The sequence below is a fragment of the Halyomorpha halys genome, unplaced genomic scaffold (assembly GCF_000696795.3).
Source record: "Halyomorpha halys isolate HHAL.00 unplaced genomic scaffold, Hhal_1.1 Scaffold349.1, whole genome shotgun sequence".
In the NCBI taxonomy this organism is placed as follows: Eukaryota; Metazoa; Arthropoda; class Insecta; order Hemiptera; family Pentatomidae; genus Halyomorpha; species Halyomorpha halys.
The window spans coordinates 577,317-598,789 of NW_027109825.1; the positions used below are offsets into that span (position 1 = coordinate 577,317).

The window sequence follows — 21,473 nt, forward strand, 5'->3', positions numbered from 1 at the left end:
CCCATTTGTTGCAGATTTGACCCAAAACAGATATGTGTCTTTTTATTCCAAAATCCTTAACCATCCTAACCCATTAATTCTTAACCTTTCATCCTTAACAATCCCTGATAATCCTCCGAGGCGTCTGAAAAGAAGATGGCCACGGGACCTTCTACTTTAAATTAATGTTTGAAGTACCACCAATGGGTGGTTCCTTCCCAAGGTTTTCAAGTGTATATGAAACATACTACATATTTATTTATTGTATTATTTTGTACAGTTGTAAATTACAATAAATAAATAAAAAAAATAAAAAGTTTAAACTGTGAAGGAACAACTGTATCTAAAGAATTAATAAATAGTCTAACTAAAAATACATACAACAAAAATAAACATATTGTAGCTGAGAACTCCGATCATCGATATTTAGCGCTGGATTTTGCTAACCCTTCCCGACCCCCCACGATGAGTCAGATATACCGGAGTGTTATTTCCGCACCATAACCCTCTGATTCAGAACCCCACCCTTGGGGCTTTTTAGGGGATCTCCGGATCCAATGAACTGAGATTTACCCTGTCGTAATGAAGTCCCGCGGCATTTCCTTCAGGGCACAATCATCATAAAATTGGTTGTCAAGCCGATTGATAGATGTCGCTATTCAGGTGAATAATCATGAACATCAGGGAGTCCTCATAGTACGAGAGCCCGGTGGAAAGCAAAATCAGTTATTTCACCCTAATTTTTTTATTCCTTTAATGAAAACTATGTATAATTACTAGTCCAAATTGATTAGTCTTCCAAATATAGTTAGCAGGAATTCAAAATGACGGCTGTTTCAAACGTTAACAAATAAATAATTTTTATTTCGGAGCTGCATATCTTTGAAACTACCTTGAACACTAAAAAAAAAAGTAACAATCATTTAAAGTATATTTAATTTTCTTAAATACGAGCCCTAATAGAGCTCTTTACATTCTATAGTTCCCGAGATACATTTTTTTTTTTAAAAAGCAACATTTCATGAAATATATTGATAAAGTAGTAGTCAGTGAATTTATAGTGAGAAATCATTATCTCAGGAATTATGAGACGTACAGATGTCTCAAATAGATATAAACGAAGTTGTTTATAATGTTTATCTTTCATATTTTTTCTTCAATTTCACTCTCACAGATTCCAGAAAGTAACCAATGTTCTTCATTATACAATGATAATAAAATATTTAGTGGCATCCAGGCAAACATATGCCATCACTGTTGACCCGGCAACCATTCTTATTATACCATTCCAGCAAAACATATATTTGTAAATGCTTATTTCTTTTTGTTACAGGAGGTAAGAAAAAAAACATTAGTGAATAAAGTTTGTGAAATTTAAAATATATTGGAAAAACACCAGCGCAATAAGTTGGTTGTTGCGCCGTCATGAAATGTAATTAGGCAACCCCGCAGGCAGTGACGGATTAGCTGGGTTGCCGTGCCTCACTTATCAGGCAATTTTCCCTTTTTGCAATAATTAACTAATTTCCTCCTTTTTTTTATTTTTTATAATAAGGACCAAAGTAATAGGAACATTTTATCCATATAATTTTCAAATCCCTCCTATATTATTAACATCAATGGCTTGTTTAAATGAATTATATATTATGTAACTACGAATTTTCAAATCTCGGGTAAAATCAATAATTATCCTTTGCACTAGAGAAGTTAACTTTCAAATCTGGGGGTAAACTTTATTTACTGTGAATTTAGAGGAAATCTTCCTTTAAGTAGGCGGTCATACTAGGAACCTTTCATAGTTAGTGGAATGTTGTAGTAAATCTTAATTTCGGATATTATGAGGCGTACAGGTATCTTAATCTATTAGCACTTAAATTAAGGCTAGTTTAATGTGCTATTTTATAACAAAATAGAAAGAATAAAAGAACTTTCCATAATTACATTTAGATCTGTTATCTAGCGAAGGTGTATTGTTTTATTCCGTTTATTTCCAAAATAAATAAAGTGATGGAGGTAATTGAAATAATTTTATCGAGGTAGACGATTTAACAGATGACGTAGACTTGAGACAATTAATTGTTCAAGTAACAATGAAAAAAGTATTCTATCCTCCATTAATTGTTTTACAGTGGTCGGATGTAAAATTATTTCAGCAATTTCGACCATCAAAAGTGGCTGACGAGTCGATTTTAAATTTAATTGGAGCCACAATTTCTAACTATTTATTATTTATTATTATTATGGCACTACACTGCCGGGCCTCCTCCACAACAGCCAACCAGTCTACACGGTCTCTTGCTTTCTCCTTCCATCTGCCAACCTCCAAGAGCTTCAAATCCTCCTCCACATCGTTCAGCCATCTGATCCGGGGACGTCCTCTTTTCCGTTTTCCATCTGGTTTGCCATAAACTATCTTTTTGGGTATCCTTTCATCGGGCATCCTCTCAACGTGCCCTAACCATCTTAATCTGACACTTTTAATTAACGACATGATGCTGGGTTCCCCTTACAAATTTATCAGTTCCTCATTCCTTCTTCTTCTCCAAACTTCATTCTCCGAGACGCCTCCCCATATCCTTCTCAATACCTTTCTCTCCCAGGAGTTGAGCATCTGTTCTGCTTTTTTCGTCAAGGGCCTTGTTTCTCCCCCATAGATTACTACTGGCGTTACGATGGTTTTGTAAATGACCACTCTCATCTATCATACATCATCATCTGCATGGAAATTAGCGCTAGTTTATTTATTGTTTTATTTATTTATTTTAATAGGCGGACCTGTCGATTTGTGTTTTAACTTATTTATTCATTAAATTATTTTATTATTATTATTTTACTTATGAATCCAATCTAGTATTTCTTTTAACCAACTTTTTATTATATTTTCCTTTCGATCTATGTATTAGTTTTGTTTTGGAAAAATGTATTTATTTGTTTGTTTTACTGTAAACTGATCTACTGTTGTGACTAGTATTTCTCTGGTTTGATCTCACACTGATGTCTAATAGTGAATTTGTTTAACGGGTCACTGGGGAGGATCTGAGAGGGGGAATTCGGGAAAGTGAATTTGTGGATCAAATGAAATAAAAATTGTGCAATGGAATGGACAAGAGGGAGAAAGAAAAAAAAAGGAATAAATTGAAATCTTTGTATTTGGTGTGTATACTGAAATTCGTAATTGTAAAAGAAAACTGTGGGAGAAAAAAAGAAGTTTTCTTTCTATTATCTTGTACCATGTAAAAATATGTAATTTATATATGTCCGATTACGGATTGATAAGTATGCTGTGTAAAGTAGCAACCTGATGTATTTGGGCAGCATGAATGAAGAAAGTGAAGATTGAAATATATGGCAAAATAAAATACAAAGAAAGAGAGGGAGTTGAGTTAGGAATTTAATTATTATAAACTAAACAGTAGAAATGAAAAATAGACTTAGCATTACAACTCTTGGGAGTATTCGTAATAATTTATTTAATATTCAACTTATTCCGAAACAAGAATTCTTCAGTCTGATTGGCAATCGATCATCTACCCCTAGTTTGTATTTACCTAGTTTTCTTTAGACGTATCAATACTTAGCTTTGTATAAACCTGGTGGAACTACGTTTTATTTATTATTGTGTTGTTTTTTTTTTGGGGGGGGGGAAATAACAATCCCAAAACACCACGTGGAGGAAATTAGGTCGGCAGCCGAAAATGGGTCAAGGGGAGGAACACGAGGTGCGTAACCTAATCAATAATGAACGCTTTACGCCTGCGTTTTGTTCTCTCTGTCTCCTTTAAGGATGCTTTATTTCCTTACACATATATTATATTACTTTGCCTCATTTTTGTTTTCGTGTATCATTCCTCCAATTAATCATGTAAAATAAAACAATAATTAAAGTAAATATTATAAAAAAAAATTTAAATTAGGTAAACAATAAATGGTAATATACATAATAGAGGGGAGAAGAGATATTTACAAAATTATAAAAATATCATAGATAGAAAAACAAAGGAGAAATAAAGTATAAAATAATGGGATACAATATGTGTAAGTGATTAAGAAAGACAATATACCAATGAGTGGGGATACAGAGAAGTGTAAATTATAATAGAAAATTAATAACAAAGTAATTAATATAAGTACACTTAAGAAGATAACACATGAATATAAATTAAAAGATAAGATACATGAATATAAATGAAACAGGAAGGATAGTAAATATAAAAATAATTAAATAAGTGTTGAGAATGAGAAATTCTCTGTATCCCCATTCATCTGGTATATTGTCTTTCTTTATCACTTACACATATTGTATCCCATTATTTTATACTTTATTTCTCCTTTGTTTTTCTATCTGTGATTTTTTTTTTTTTTTTTATAATTTTGTAAATATCTCTTCTCCTTCTCCAACAGTTAAAGTGTTTGTGTAAGAATGAGGTTGAAATGATAAATAAGACCGTTTTATTATTGATAGTTGTATCATGTTTTATTTTTCATAAGCAAGGATTAATTTCCACTTCATGTAATTATTTTCTTTTATTTAATTAATATACCCATTACCCAATATTTCACTTAAGTGATCAATTGTTTCTAAGTTATAAAATTCAACTGTAAGTGAAAAGGCATTTATTGACATCATTCTTAGTTCAATTGAATTCATTCATTCATTATTTAAATTTGTACGAATATGAACCTTTATTCATCATATTAACTTCGTTGATGGTATTGAATGTAATATCAATTTATAATTATATCACTTTTTATCCTACAATACTGTTTTAATCCCAAATAGGGGAAAATTGTAGAGATCCATTTAAGCTCTATCTCATGGTATGTAACAGATGTAACTGAAGAGTTGTTCCAAAGAGGTAGGCAGTCTTCCTCTTCTATCAATACAACCTTAACAACTACCCTTATATATTTTCTCTATATCTTCAACACGTTAAGGTTACGTAGCGTCCTCAGAACCATAAAATGTAAAAAAAAAAAAAACTTTATCTTATTGTCTTGTTGAATTTAATCGTTTATTAAATAGTTATTAAATATTAAATTAGGCAATAAGCGATAAAAAAAATTTGATTAGTCTTGAGATAGCTTTAATTTCGATTCTTGCCTGCACTGACATCTGAAAAATAATTCTTCGACATTTTTTAGAAATTAAGCTGTCTAAATAATATATAAACATTTATCGAACTTCGTTAAATTTTATATTATTTCTGAAAAGAAGATGGCCTCGAGATATTTTTCTCTACATTAAATTATTGCAATTCCACCGGTGGGTAGATTTTCCACTAGTCTGTATTATGCCAATGTACTATTATACAAATCAAATTTACTAGTTATATTTTTTATTTAATACAGTTGTGAACTTAATTGAATAAATAAAAAAAAATCTGTTTACAATTATGGCTTACCTAGGCATCTGAATTCAATTCTTCGCCAGTTTTTAGAAATGAAGTTGTATTAATAATATAAAAACATTCAACAAACTTCATTTGCTCTTATCCTCAGTTTTAAAAGTAAATATATATCATTTTGGAATCATTCCCTTTCTAAAATTAACGTTACAGTTAGCCAAACCGATCAGCACTTTGTTAATTTGAAATTAATAGAAAATATCAGTGTCTTGACATAACTGTTATAGTTAATATTGGATTTAAGAAGAGTTATTTGTTATTTTATCAGCCTGTTTTAAATTGTTAACTAAATTGTGTCGCTTATACCGTTATAAACGAAGGCATAAATAGGTTCCTTACCCCCTTACGATTCTAGAAGGGATAGCATTCTGTTGTATGCGTCGCTTCTTATGCGAGCGAAAGTGGGTCAGGCAACAGGCACTTATCGTTCAGGGATGCATCATTCAAAGCAAGTATCTCGCTGCCAGCTTAAAAAATGCTCGAACCGATCGCTTATAAAGTTTATAGCCCCTCCTTAACCAGCATCCATTATTCCTCAGACAAAATACGCCTAGATCCTCTCTCCCTTGAAACATTTACAATTCTGTTATTCGTTATCGTAGCACTTGAGAATATTATGTTTCAGAGAATGCTTTAAGCTTATTATACCAGATATTGTTTAAATTAGAAAATTATTTTAGTTTTTGTTTTTTTTAACTTCATAACATAGCTGTAACTTAAGACGATATCTGTAACTTACGACCATACTTGTAAATTAAGACTATAATCAGCGAATGCGATGTATGTACCACTTATTACAATGTAATGACTGGAGCGGTACCTAACGATTTTCCATGCGCTATATGTATGCATTTTTAAAATTATTTATTGGGATTTACAACTGTATTTACATAAAAATATTACTTATAGTGGTATGATATAGGCTCTAGGAAACAACCAATTAATAGCACTCTAATAACATTTCTACATAAGAAGGTCTCGATGCCATATTTTTTTCAGACGCCTCAGAGGATTGTCACGAATGATAAAGGAAGCGAGGTTAGAAACTTGTAGGTTTGGGTGGTTAGGTATTTTAAAATGGAAGGATTGATACCTGGTTCGGACCAGATCGGTTACATAGAGAACATTAAATCTTGATGGATGATTTTATTTGTGACAAAGTAAGGAACATTGAGGATTTTACGAAAGATTTAGGATTGGATACGAGAGGAATTCGGAGGTTTAGTGGAGTCCCAAAGCTCAACACTGTAAGTCCAGGATAAGCCTTATTATAGTCATATAGATCAGTTTTTTGTAATGGCTTGAAAGTTTAAACCATTCGTCTAGTAATGGCTAGGTTTACGTGGCGGGATATAAAATTTAGTTATTAGATGAGAAAATCCCTCATCCACTTGTTTATTCCTGTAAGGACGTTGTCGGGTATGATTATTATGGCTATAGGATTAATTAAATACTAACAACTATGTTCTTACATATTTAATATTTGAAAATTTATATAATAATGAACAAAATAAATTAAAGAAAATAAAAATAAAATGTAGAGTAAAAACTATACATAAACAAGAATTTCATCCATACCACACTGACGTTCTAAATTAGCTCTCAAACAGAAACTTAACTTATAAAATTACGTACTGAAACCTATATGGATTTACGCCTGTCAAATTTATGGACCCGCTAAAAATGCAAACTTGTCAATCACAATTTTTAAGACTGGCAACGAACACACCAAACGAGACCAGTATAACAACCTACGCAAACTACATTCATATGATTTACAAAAGGTTTCACAACACACTACATGGACCATTCAATAAATTTATACGACAAATAGCAACAAATGACATACCTGACGTAGCTCGGCGTAGGCTGAAGAGGAGTTGGATGCGGAACCTCCTGGTGTAATCAAATAATTTACTTAACGTCAGGGGAGGTAGCACCACTGGGTGCTGTCTCCCTCATGCCAACCCACGCCAGGATCTCATTTGCTCACAGCTCATTTGCTGATCGTAATAGATTTACAGGTGCAAATAAGATATTGTAATGATAAAAAAAAATACAGAAAGGTATTAGCAATTAATGAAAACAAATAAAAAATAAATATAAAATTACAGTTCACACTAATTTAAGGTATTAAACAATTAATGAAAATGGAAATATAAACAAAAAAAATATAGAAAAAAAGAAATAAAAAAATACAGTAATCTTTAATTCAAGGTATTACACAATTAATGATAACGAAAATATAAAAAAAATAGATAAAAGAAATTAAAAAATACAGTAATCTTTAATTCAAAGTATTAGACAATTAATGAAAACGCAAATAACAAAAAATTAAATAAAAAGAAATTAAAAAATGTAGTACACTTTAATTTAAGGTATTAGACAATTAATGAAAACGTAAATAACATAAAATTAGATAAAAAATACAGTATACACTAACTTTTTTTTGGCTTCTTGGACGCATTGACAAGAACCCTCAAACTCATGTCTAATATATTACGATCTAGTGTAAAAAAAAAATTCATTGAAATCGTTAATCCTACGTGCATAGCCCCCCCCCCCCTAGTTAGTGTCCATTTGTTAGTCAAAATATTTTCAAAACCGTTGTATTTAAATTACAATTAGAATTTATCGTAGTAATTGATGGTGTGGCTATATATATTGTTTACATCAATATACAGACAGTGGTCTGATGTCGATATTACGTTGAATATTAATCGTTCCAATGGGATGGAAGTATTGTACTTCCTCATTATATTCTAATGACGTTGGATTGTCAGTTACAGTTTAACAGGTGTAGATAAATTCGCTAATTAAACAGATAAGGTTAAAATAAAATAATCACTCCTGTTCCTGTTAGTATAAATTAATCTCTGGATGTAATTATAAAAGTGACACTTTTCCTGAATCGATGACGTCATGATGGCTCGGCCAATCGGAACGGCCTACGTCAGCAGAATTGGTTTTCGAGCAGCTGTGACGTAAGGGATTGACTTCTCGCCCCCTCTATGTTACTACTCCCAAAGGCCTCCATGACTATGAATCACGTGACATGACTAAATTATTGTTCCGAAAATAAATTTATATTTAAAGAGTTATAATGATAAACCTTAATTATATTATTTTTAAAAAAAATCCTTTTTTACTCCGTAAAGTCATTAGTACAACGATCTTTTTCGGCAACACCAAAAAATTTATTTTTGGAACGAAAAACTTATAGGATCGTATAAGAACCATAAGACAGTTTATCCGGACGTCGTCAAGAAAATGGCTGAAATTATAAATAAAAATTAAAATATAAACGATATTGAAAATAAGTTGGCTTTACTTTAATATAACATGATTGCTATATAACTAATAATAATAATAATAATAAAAGCTTAACGAACCCGAAGGTTCGATGCCGATACCACCAAACGCTCTCTGCATACATCCTTCTAGTGATGCCCCTCTCCAAGCCCAATTCCACTAAATCAGCTTTAACGCAATTCTCCCATCTACGTTTCGGTCTACCCCTCGGACGTTTACCCGTTGTTTCAGTGTTTATTAACATTTTAGGGATCCGCTCGTTACTAAGCCCTACAACCTTACATGCCCATATTACGTGCCGCAATGCTATAGCTTGAATTATATTTACTGGGTGTAGGTCCCTTAATTCAGCGTTGTGTAATCTTCTAAATTCTCCTGTTAATTCATCTTTTTTTTTGGTCCGATTATTTTGCATAATACTTTATTTTGGAAAACCTTAAGACGTTGTTCATCCCTTAGTGTAAGTGGCCACGTCTCACATCCATAGAGAACAGTGGGAAGGACTATATAATTAATTTAATAATTTATATTAAAACTTCCACATATTCGGACATTTTGTTTTAACTCGGAATTCGCTCTCGGGACTATGAAAATTACCTTTTCGCTGAGAGCACTCATAATTAAAACCCTAGTCTATTTATAAACGTTGGATAGTATTGGTATTCATGATGTGTTAAATGTAATGCGTTTTAACATGTTAAATGTTAAAAGTATAGTATTGTGAGCAGCTTAATTTAGTGTCGATATTATATATTAAACTCAGGGGAGCTCCAAGCGGATTTTCTGTGCAACTTTTTCCTAACCTTGAAGTCTTTACGAGGTAGTAAAATCTCCAACAGCTTCGTCACATGTTTCTTTTCTTGTTTTGTATCCTAGTTTTTTTTTATTACTTTATTATTATTTTTATCCATTACTTTATTAGAGTTTTAAAACTTCCAAATCAAAAACAATACTTACCAAACACGAATTATGAGCCACTAATTTATCACAAAGATTACATACAAATTGGTGTGGAGCTTACCTGGTCTGTTGCGAAATCTATTACATATTCTAAATTTTATTTATTGTTGCTTTCAAATTTTTTACAAGCTATAAATGAGTAATAATGATCTCAGTGGATGAAGAAACCAAAGTATTGTTAGTAAATAAATTACTTATATTAAAAAATGATTATTTTGTTACCAGACGGGTCATTCCACATCAACACTACACACTTTTTAACTATCTCAGATTTTAACGTGAAATATAGGTATAGCCCTGGGGAAATGTGCAATTTGGTTGTTATATCCCCTCCAGTTTTTGGACCATCCTCTAGTTAAGTACTAATAAATAGACTAAAAAATAGAAAACAAGTTTTTAAAGTGCTGCAGAAGCTTCCCTAATTTAATTAGAGTTAAGGGATAGGTTTCATTTCACAGTATATTCCATGTTCTTTCATCTTATACGCAACAATATATAAGTTAGCCATTTTCAAAACCTAATATTTTTTGTTCTAAGCCCTATGGTTGCGTCAGGTACTTGCGACTCTTTCTGTATTCAGGTAATGAATTTGATTATTTGAGACGAGGTGTATTTTGTGTTTAAAGTCTGTTGGTGATAGGGTTCACTAGGTTTGTGTTTAAAATAATTTAGTTACTTGTACTCAGTCCAGCCTGAGTCTGTTTGTGTGTGTCGCCACCTTTGTGGCCGTCCTATCGGTGTCAGGGTTCTAAATAAAGGGTTCGTATAGTACTGAAGGCTGTCAAAAAAGTTTATGTCTCCTCGATATAAATTATGTCACAGTCGGTAGTTCGAATGTCGTATGTATGTGGTCCGTCTTCGCTCTTTGAAATGAAGTATGTCTCATTTTGCGCCTCAGTATACCGCTCTGAAATTTTTATTTATTTATTTTTTCAGACTGTAAATATTTTAAAATTATGAGAGTGGGATTCAAGTTTTTAATTTTTTAATACTAAAGCCATTTCCGTCCCGCCTTTATATGTTATCCTTTGTTTTACATCAACACAACCTATTCAAAGAATAAATTATAAAATTTCTACTTTTGTAGAAAATAAAAATTTTGAAGGTCTTAAGACATATTAACTTATTTATTAGAGGTATTCATGCTAAAGACCATGTTACAGCGTGTTAAATGGAAAAATTCATGTTAGATGGAGAAATATCTCTTTCTTTTACCATCTCAAAACTATATAACATGGTTGAGAGTCTGTTACAATATCTGTTAATTGGAGAATGACAACAGACCAGCTGAGCTCATCACCATTTTGTTGGTTGTCGTCTTAGGTTACTGGCTCTTAGTTTATCTTTAGATTGTGTTAGTATTGTTTTGGATGTTTTTATATCTAATAAAGCAATGTATGACAATAATTATAATGTAATGACAGTTGTCAATTAGCTTATCTTGATTCTCTTCCTTTCAAGTTAGAAGATCAAAAAGGCACTTAGTGGCCATACTTTCACACAACTTCTACTTTTCCCTCATGTTAGGCAGGTTGTAATAAATTACTTTAATCAAAACTTAGAAATAAACAATAAGATGAAGTTTTGGGAGGAAAGGTTATAAAACAAGTTGCTCAGAAAATCCGGTAAGACCTCTTATGGATTTAATATACAACATGACTTTAAATAGGGCTGCTCACAATCCTATACTTATAACGTACATTTAACATGGTAAAACGTTTTTACATTTAACATATTATGAATACCCATATTGTAGCACATCATATAAAAGAGCATGGAATATACTGTACAATGATATCTATTCCAAATCTCTAGATAAATTAATGAAGTTTCTACAGCAATTCCAAAACTGTTCCGTAAATCAAAAACGAGTGAACATTTCATAATAAAATTTCAATTTTTTACAAGTTCATCTCTTCAGAAAATGAAGAAAATCTAAAACGGAAAGGTTCAAAAGTGTGTAGGGTTGATGTGAAATGATTCTTCTGCATTATTTTATCGGACAGAACACATTATTGATACATATTGTCACATGTTACAATCATATATGTATCCAATGATTCTATATTTCGATATTCTGTTGTATATATCGATATTAATTTATGCAGTTTCGTTGCGCTATATCGATTTCTGACTCATCGTCTAATGTTTGATTAATGTTTTCTTCCTGGTTCATCAGCCCTAAGAAGAATTCTTAATATTCTCTCTGAAAAAGATAATAATTGAGGAAGAGATTGTGAAATTGTATTTTTTTTTTTCCTGTCGCAACCTTTTAACGAGCTCTCTACTAATGGCCGAGATCTTCAACAATATAACGGAACTTCTTTCATTTTTTTCTTTTATTCTCTATTTTATTCCTTTTGAAACGAAGCCAAGGCAAACGAGAAAATATTTGTTCCGAGTTCCGCTTACGTAAAAGGTATATAATATGTTTTAATTATCTAATTCAGAAAATGTTGCCAAGTTTCTCTTTGTAATATTCACAGCAATTGAGGAATAAATTAAGTGTAGGCGTGACGTTTGTTGTTAATGAGTTCCTTTGACTTTCCAACGACAAAGAGCAAACTTATTTCTTCATGAATTACAGATTAACACTTTCGACATCTATCAAAATCAATTAACGCCTTTTGTCAAATTGTATTATGTCAGTTAGAGAATTTATTTATTATAATTATTTTTTGCCTTATTATTATTTAATTATGTTTCCACCTTTGATGTTTTCGATTTTCTTTTATTCTTGTAAATATGTATATAAACAATCATTGTTCCTTTTTGTTAATTTATTTAAACAAATATTATTCCGTTTAAGTTCATCTGTGTTTGATTATTTTTCATTTATACGATTAGAAATTAGTCACGCTATGATTTATATATTTTCTTTAATCGTTCAATATTGTCATTTTTTTTTTCATCTTCAATTTATCATTTTAGTTATATTTTATGGTGTTATGTAATTTCGTTATTATTATTATTTATTTATTTTTAATTTTGTATTAAACTCTTAGACAGTAATGCCTTTTGTCGATGCATGTCATGTTATTCTAAAGGGACTAGTCCCAGAATAAATAGAGATTATTATTAAATTATAATTAAACATATGTTGTATATTTATAAATAATTATAAATATAAATTTATTTTCTATTAATTATTATAATTCACTTCAGATCATCTTTACTCTCTGACTTGAAACTTGCCCTCTTTCCCTTGATAATACATACGATGGACTGACATTCGACCGAAGAACGGATCGATCATCATTCAAATCATAGACTAGGACTTTTTCCCCCTTTCGAAACCATCAAAATCTTCACGACATCCTAACACTCTCATGAATGACCTCGCCACAACACTCATACCCAATAACGTCCGTAAAGAATGAAAAAGAGCTGGATGAGGGATCTTCTCGTCTAATAATTAAATCCTATATCACACCTGAATGTGGTGCCGCTGGGTACTGATCCACAGGCCTCTAATGACATTTTTACAAGTGTAATTTCAAATCCACCAATTCCCACGTTAAATCCGTCCGAAGTTAAAAAATAAATAGGTAAAATTTAATTTTTAGTTTATTTTATCGGTTCATCCTTCGTAAAATCTTTAGTGCTTCTTACTTTGTGACAAATCAAGTCATCCATCAGGACCTCAATGTCCCATATGTTGCCGATTTGGCCAGAACCAGATACCATTCCTTCCATGATAAACTTCCTAACCACCCAAATCCACTTGTTTCTAACCTGGCTTCTCCTTCATTACCTAATAATGCTCCTAGGCGTCTGAAATGAAGATGACCTCGAGATCTTCTCTTCTAGAAATGTTATTGGAGTTTCTATCAATGGGTAGATTCACCACATGTTTGTACCATGTCACTATGTTACCTACAGCAAATTTACTTGTTGTATATATTTTATACAGTTGTAAATAACAATCAATAAATTATTAAAAAAAAATTATCGCTTCAAGTCAGTTCATGATTGATGATTTATTTTTTATACCAGCTGTAGATCGATGCAACTATAAAATGTATATCGGAAACTCTGAAACTTTGATTATGAAATAAACCTGCGGTTGGTCGTGGGTGTTGATATCGCCTTGTTCAAGATTTAGTTACGTCTTTTCTAAGTACTGAATCGCAAGACCATTCCTCACGGATTGTTCTACTGTTTTTCTAAAAAATTTAAAAATACATTCTGAGAGAAGATAAATATTTTTTTTTTACCTTTTTAATAACTTTAACCTTAACTAATTCATTGATCATTTATATCGTTTTATAAATTTATAATTTATTCTCATTAATGGGAATAGTAAGATGCCATTGCTACGCAACGACATATCGTTGTTGATATAACAATGTAATAATAATTCATAATAATATTATTATGAGAGATAGTTGACCGTGGATGATAAATGAGGAGAAGATGGTTGGGGGTGCGGTCAATGAAACACAAATAAGTATGATTAACTTATTTTAATGTGCCGACGTTTCGGCTACAGTTTCTAGCCTTCTTCAGGGCTAAAAACAAAACAAGATAACAACCACAGTAAGTATAGAAAAATAAAAAATATAAAAAGAAAGTATAAACAGAATAATTTTACACATACAATGAATAGTTTTACAAAATAGAATTAATACATTATTATCATATTAATTCTATTTTGTAAAACTATTCATTGTATGTGTAAAATTATTCTGTTTATACTTTCTTTTAATATATTTTATTTTTCTATACTTACTGTGGTTGTTATCTTGTTTTGTTTTTAGCCCTGAAGAAGGCTAGAAACTCTAGCCGAAACGTCGGCACATTAAAATAAGTTAATCATACTTATTTGTGTTTCATTGACCGCACCCCCAACCATCACATTAAAATAAGTTAATCATACTTATTTGTGTTTCATTGACCGCACCCCCAACCATCTTCTCCTCATTCATAATAATATAGTAGTACAAGAGCTGAGTGGATATAAATCATCTGTACGTCTCATGGTCTCTGTGACATAGATTCCCAAAATTGATCTTACAATGCATTTTTATGAAATATTGATTTTCAAAAAGCTATGTCTCGGCAACTATTGGACGTCAATAGTTCTATTAGGGCTCATATTTTAGAAAATTTACTTTACTTTAAATGATGTTCTATTAGGTTTTCTGGTGTTGTTGGTAGTTTTAAAGATATGGAACTCCAAATGATTTCTTTGTTTAACGTTTTGAAACAGCCGTTATTTATTTCACCTATCGCCAAGTATGGCAGACTCATAAATTTTGACTCGTTATCATGTATAGTTTTCATTAGAGTAATAAAAAATTAGAGAGAAGTAACTGACTTTCTCTTTTTGTGCTCTTGTACTATTTGATCGAATAAATCAGACCCTCTCCTTGCCTATATAAAGTGGAGATCTGAAACTTGGATTAAGAAATAAACCTGGTGGTTTGCGGTGTATGTTTGAATGTTGATATCGCCTTGTATAATCCTTGTTCAAGATATAGTTACGTCTTTACCAAGTTCAGTTGACTTTATTAACCTTGAGACCATTTCTCGCAGATTGTTGTAGTACTGATTTTTCCTAAAAATTTATAAAATAAATTCTGATAGAAGATAAATAAATATTTTCTTTAAACTTTTCAGTAACTTTAACCTTAACTAATTAATTCATTATTTATATCGTTTTATAAATTTATTTTGAGATCGTATTATTCTCTGATGGGAATAGTAAGATGCCATTTCTAAGCAACGATATATCCTTGTTGCTATGGACGACGAATAAATCGCCTTCGATAATATAAGAATTATGGAATTTTCTTGAATCATATTTGTTTCTTGTCCTATATTATAATTGTAAAATATTAGAAGTATTGATAAATATTTTCCATAGAGATGAAAAGAAAATTGTCAGCAATGAAATAATCAATAAATAGTTCATGATAAAGTAAGAAAAATAAAATGAAGGCGGTAAAGAAGAAAGCGGACAACGGCCTTCGTCAGGGCGGCGCCTACGATACCATTCAGAATGACGTAGTTGTATTGACGGACCAGTTAGCCAACTTGCCCCTACATTACAGCTACCTTCTTCTTTTTATACCTCTTTGGAAGAGTAAACATGTAATATCGATTAATTGAAATACATGTTTATTGTTTTATTCCATATAGTTTAAATCTGGTTGATTAATTTTATTAATTAATTGATAAGTAAAAATAAATAAGCATTTGGCTATTACTTTATGCACGATTTAAATAATTTGTACCATATTATTTTATTTTCTACTGAAAAAAAGGAAGTGAATTATTTAACAACTAGTTTTCAATTTTAACATATTATTACCAGAATGAATTTGATCTCACACATATTATTTTGGATGTATGTACCTACGTATTTTTACACTATTTAAAAAATATATCATTAAAAAATGGCTTCTTTTTCAAGTAAAGATTTTGCAAGTTATTAATATTTAACATCCTAAAAACTTTACTTGTAGATAAATCTCAAACATGATATTTATATAACAGTATAATGCAATATAGCATTTTTGTCTGTAAAATTTCATCCTTTTAAACTTTGTCACAACAAAAAGTCATTGTTTGAAAATAAACCCGATCTGAGTGCTGTTAATTTTTTTTTTAACGTACATATTTTTTTAAATATTGCCCAAAATGTTAATCTTCATATTATATACACTCTGGTAGTAATATAGGTATATTATTCTATTTTTTAAAAGTTTGAACATACATTTTTTTTTTTAATTTTGAAGGTTAAAAATTGAAAGAATGGTCAATTAAGATGCCACATTTCAATGTGATTTTTATTTTTATTTTTTTTATTCAGTCTTAGTTTATCATATCCTTTTCATTCCTACTCCTATTCCCATATGTAGTAAAAATATTTATCACTAATTTGGATATCTTACAATTATAATATAGTATACCAGTGCCAACAGCGATCGTCTTACCATTGCAAGATAATACAATCTCATAATAAATTTATAAAATGTTATAAATGATTTAATTTCACTCTAGAACTACTAAAAAGCATTAATAAATCATAACATAAAGATTATATAATATAAATATGTAAAATCTAATTTATATTTATATAAATTATAAATATAATAATGTGAGCTTTGTTTTTGAAAAAGCTTTTTATGTAGAAAAAATCAAACTTGTAAAAAAACAACTTTACATCCATTTTGACCAAATAATGATAGAAAATACAAAGTTAAATAGGAAATAAGTAAAGATTAAAGGTAATTTAAGAATTTAACCATGAATAACTTGTGGGTGTTGGTATTTTAATGAGATTGATTTTTTATTTTACAATAATGATCAAAAAGATTAATTTAGGAGTCAAATAATAATAATAATGAACCACGAAGGGTCAGGGGTTCAGTACTTTGTAAAAAGGTACTATTTTCTAAACAACGGTTGTGTTTTTATACATGGACGTGGTTTTTGTTTTTTTAGATTACACTAAACCACCAGATTGTTCCCCAGGAGGGCTTCGGAACCCAATGTGTTGACTCACGGCTTCGGTAACAGAATAATAATTATTTGTTACATCAGGATTTGAACCCGGGTTCTTAAAGTCCACTTTACCTCTGTACAATTCTAATGACCCTTAAATTATAAAAATATATCATTTCACTATGATTTATTATTAAGATAATTTATTTATCATATCAGTTAACAAAAAACTGAAAGTTTTTTTAAAATTATTATACCAAGACTAGACAAAAAAAAATTAAAATGGTGTATGGTAATGAAAACAATTTATTATCATCATAGGTTGACCTGTGATTTTGGTGCTAAATTAAAAAATATATATATCAGCCGGATAGTTTCTGAAAATAGCCGCGAACAGATTTTTTTTTTTATTCTATTTTGCTTTAAAGGTAGTTAAAATTATTATTTTATTTATTGCCTATGATTTTTTAGCTATCGGGGTGCCAACCAAATTGGTCCTATATTCTTTGTTGTTGTACTATGCTCTAGGTCGGCACTGAAAGGCTTACAAATTGAAGTCAAATTAAAGCCCGAATTTATTTTTATTTGTATTAGTAAATATGACTACAAAAGAAACAAAAATGTTTTAGTAATGTATAAAATTATTATTTTTACTCTATAATATTTCATTTTTTAAATAATTGATCGATTGCACAACATTATTTTAAAAATTAATAATAAGCAAGACAGCTCTTATTCTCTCAGCAATTTATTAATATGTTTCTGTTGGAACAACTTTTACCCCTTCATTTAAAAGTTTCGCAAAGCCGCTTTTATGTTCAGTAATGCGGTATTGTCTCTACAATTTTTTGAAGGGGCAAAAGTGGAACTGCTTCTTTTATTAAAAATTTAATATATCTTCTTAAAATGAATTTATTATTCGCTGAAACATGATTTATTTATATTTAGTAAACATATAAATGAACAGATTAAAATTGAAGTAAGTAAAAATAAAGAACTGATTAATCTATAAAATAAAAAAAGTTAATATTAATTCACACTTTTTGTCAAAATTAGAAATTCCTTAAATCTTGTTTTATTTTTCAAAACTGTTTTTATAATAGATTAATACTGGACAGATATTTAATTTATTTGTACTTTTTGAAGTTCATTATTGTGAATTATTTGCCTGTATTAAAAATATTTCTGATTTATTATCTCTAGAGATTTATTTTTACAACTTCTAAACATTCACTGAAGGAAGAAATGTCAAAAATATTTATTTTAACTTGTTTTTCTGAAAAAAAAGTTTTCTTAGATCCTTTTAAATTATTAACAAGACATAAATTGAGATTTACTATTATGTTTAAGTCTTTTTGATATATTCATCTTGTACAGGATGTATTTTATGTGATATAAATTAAATTGTAGACTTTATATAATAATTTATTATACAGTAATTTTTTTTTAATAACTGAAATTAGTTTATTTTTGTTTAATGGCGTAAAACATCATTGGCCATTAACACCATTTATACCTTATTTAATTTTGCTTATGTTTCTTTAATTTTTTTTTTCTTAATTTTATTATTATCTATTTTTTTGTCTGTTCGATGTTATATTTGTGTCAGTAAACCTTTTGATTTTAAAAACTGAAATACTAATTTTACTATTTTATCATCATCTCTGAGGGTTTTTGGAATATCCAGGTTTAATCCAAAGCTATTGAGGTGTGATGTGAAATATAGGCATTCTTGGAAACAATGGCTAATTGTCAAATTGTTGTTACAATACTGGTAGTTCGGAGGTGTTTGTTTTCTAAATAAGATAGGAGTGGGTGAGCCTCGTGTGAGATAACTGAGATTATTTATGTTTATTTCGGGGCTTTTATTCATACATCAAAAAAGTAATTGCAACAATTTATGCAAATTATTCAAAAACATATATTATAATTGAAAACATAAGATATTTAATGGAAATCCTGGGACCTGGATAAAAATATGCACCTGGCTTTCCTTGACCTCAAATTGGCCTTTGACTCGGTTCCACGAGATGAAATATGGGAAGCTCTCAGAATGAAGAATGTTCCGAAAAACCTGACAGAGGCGATTAAATCTATATATCAAAAGCCCAAAGGAATAGTCAGGCTGAAGGAGCTAGAATCAAATTATTTCAATATTGTAAAGGGGGTCTAACAAGGAGACACCCTAAGCCCATTGTTGCTCTCATTCCCATGGATGAAGTGGTATCCATTTATAAGAGAAGAACCGACAGGACATTCCTGGAACGAACAAATCGTAATCCTGTAGTGATACAGCTCATCATCTACGCCGACGACGTGATATTGATTGCGGACAAAATTTATTTGTTTCATATAATTCCTTCATTAAGTTAAAAACAATTTTTAAATTAACTTATTATTAATGAATTATGAGAGTGGGATAGCTCAGATAGTAAGGCGCATTGCTCCAAGGTCCTGGGTTTGAATCCGGCTTTGGCAGATAATTATTTATTCCATTATTGATACCGTGAGTCAAAAATCTTGTTGGTTATGGAGCCCTTCTAGGGTCCACTCAGCCTCATAAAGTGGGTACTCTTAATTAGGGGAAAACTTTGGGGTTAAGCATGATCTTGAACAACTCACCTCCTAGTATAACCTTTGTTCAAAGACCAGTACTTCCTTACAAAGCACTGAACCCTGACTCTTCATCGGTTCACATTAATCTAAATTAATTTTTTTGATCATTATTGTAAAATAAAAAATGAAGCTCTATGAGCAGAGATGGGCAAAAATTAGCTTTAGTTAAAACTAATAGCTAAAATTGCCATGGATACAATTCTTATTCATGAATGCTTCATTGATTAATAAATTTTGTATCTATGACAACTTTAGCTATTAGTTTCGACTATAACTAATTTTTGTCCAACTCTGTCTCAATGTTTGAGTAAATTCTTATTCAACATAATCATTGCAAAATCACTTGAATAATGTCAATTGTAATCATTTTAATGATTTTTTTTGTTTATTGAATCATTGTAGTATTTTAATAAACAGAGGACATAATCTATGTTTGACCAATAAATTAAATTATATATAATTATAGTACACATTATTTAATAGTATATTATATTGTATATAATAGTAGTTATAATATGTATTACATTGTATACTATAATTATTGATTATTCATTATAAATTAATTTTCTATATAACTAATTTCTTCAAATTATTTACAGCAATCGCAAACCCAAAGGCCCCTCCCGGAACAAAAGATGCAATCAAGAGTTTCAATTATGATTATTCCTATTATTCAATTGATGTAAGTACAATTTTAATTATTCTTTATATTTATTTAAAGTTAATTAAATAAATAAAATATTGTTAGTAGGTTACAACTTCATACCAGATGTTACATTGTTATTAGGTTACTAATATTAATTGGTTACATCTTCATTATATATGTTACATTGTTGATTGGTTACAACTTCATTACATATGTTACTTATTTAATAGGTTACTAATATTAATTGGTTACAACTTAATTATATACATTATATTTTTAATAGGTTAGAACTTCATTACATATGTCACATTGTTAATAGACTACTAATATTAATTGATTAAAACTTGAACAGATCAAAAGTAGGATTAAATTTCATATTTAATATATACTAGTGTGTGTACTTTTCCCTTTCCACTCAAATGTTTTTCTTTACAAAACCGAAATTTGGCGTTTTTAGTAATAATCATAAATTATTTTTTTATTGTGAGTCACATACCTTCAGACTAAAGCTACAAAAATAGTGGATAGGCTTTAGAGCTTTAGAGTAACCAATAAAAGAAAAAATAATTAATATATAATGGAAAAATGATATACCATTATAAAGTAACTTTTAGGTTTTTTAACATAAAAAATATACTTAAGACATTAAATTAATAACTTAAAAAAAATATTCAAGAGAGCAATATAATTAAAATTATAAATATCTAAAAAATTAATAGAGTATTATGAAGAAAATGGTCAAGGGGATGGTCTAAAGAAAACAAAAATAGTTTTTAACTAATTTTGTTTTCTTTTGAAACCTGACCACTTTCTTCATAATTTGAAATAATACGGTCAATTATTTATGTATATAATTAATACAGTATTTTTTACAATGTTTGATTTTAAATTAGGAACATCTGTTTTAACTTCATTGGAACTGGATGGATAGGAAATGATGGAATAAGTGAGATTTGAAGGTGGGAAGGGTATTGGAGCGATGGATGGAGGATCTGATAAGGAAAGATTTGTTTCTTGTTGATAAAGAAGGTTCATTGGGCTGTTGTGAATAAGTCTGAAGACCAAGAATGTGTGTTGTGGAAATGAACAAGGCCAACAAATGA

At 29.9% G+C, this 21,473-nt stretch overlaps 1 protein-coding gene across 10 annotated transcripts in view; it reads left to right on the forward strand.

Annotated features, from left to right (window-relative positions):
* The window catches only part of unc-104 (kinesin family member unc-104), a 176,555-nt gene that overhangs the window by 103,479 nt on the left and 51,603 nt on the right, over positions 1–21,473 (forward strand). For all 10 annotated transcript variants that reach the window (XM_067047981.1, XM_067047983.1, XM_067047982.1 and 7 more), the window contains exon 3: positions 20,324–20,406. In XM_067047981.1, the coding sequence (XP_066904082.1) occupies positions 20,324–20,406 (83 nt within the window). The remainder of the gene's footprint in view (positions 1–20,323; positions 20,407–21,473) is intronic.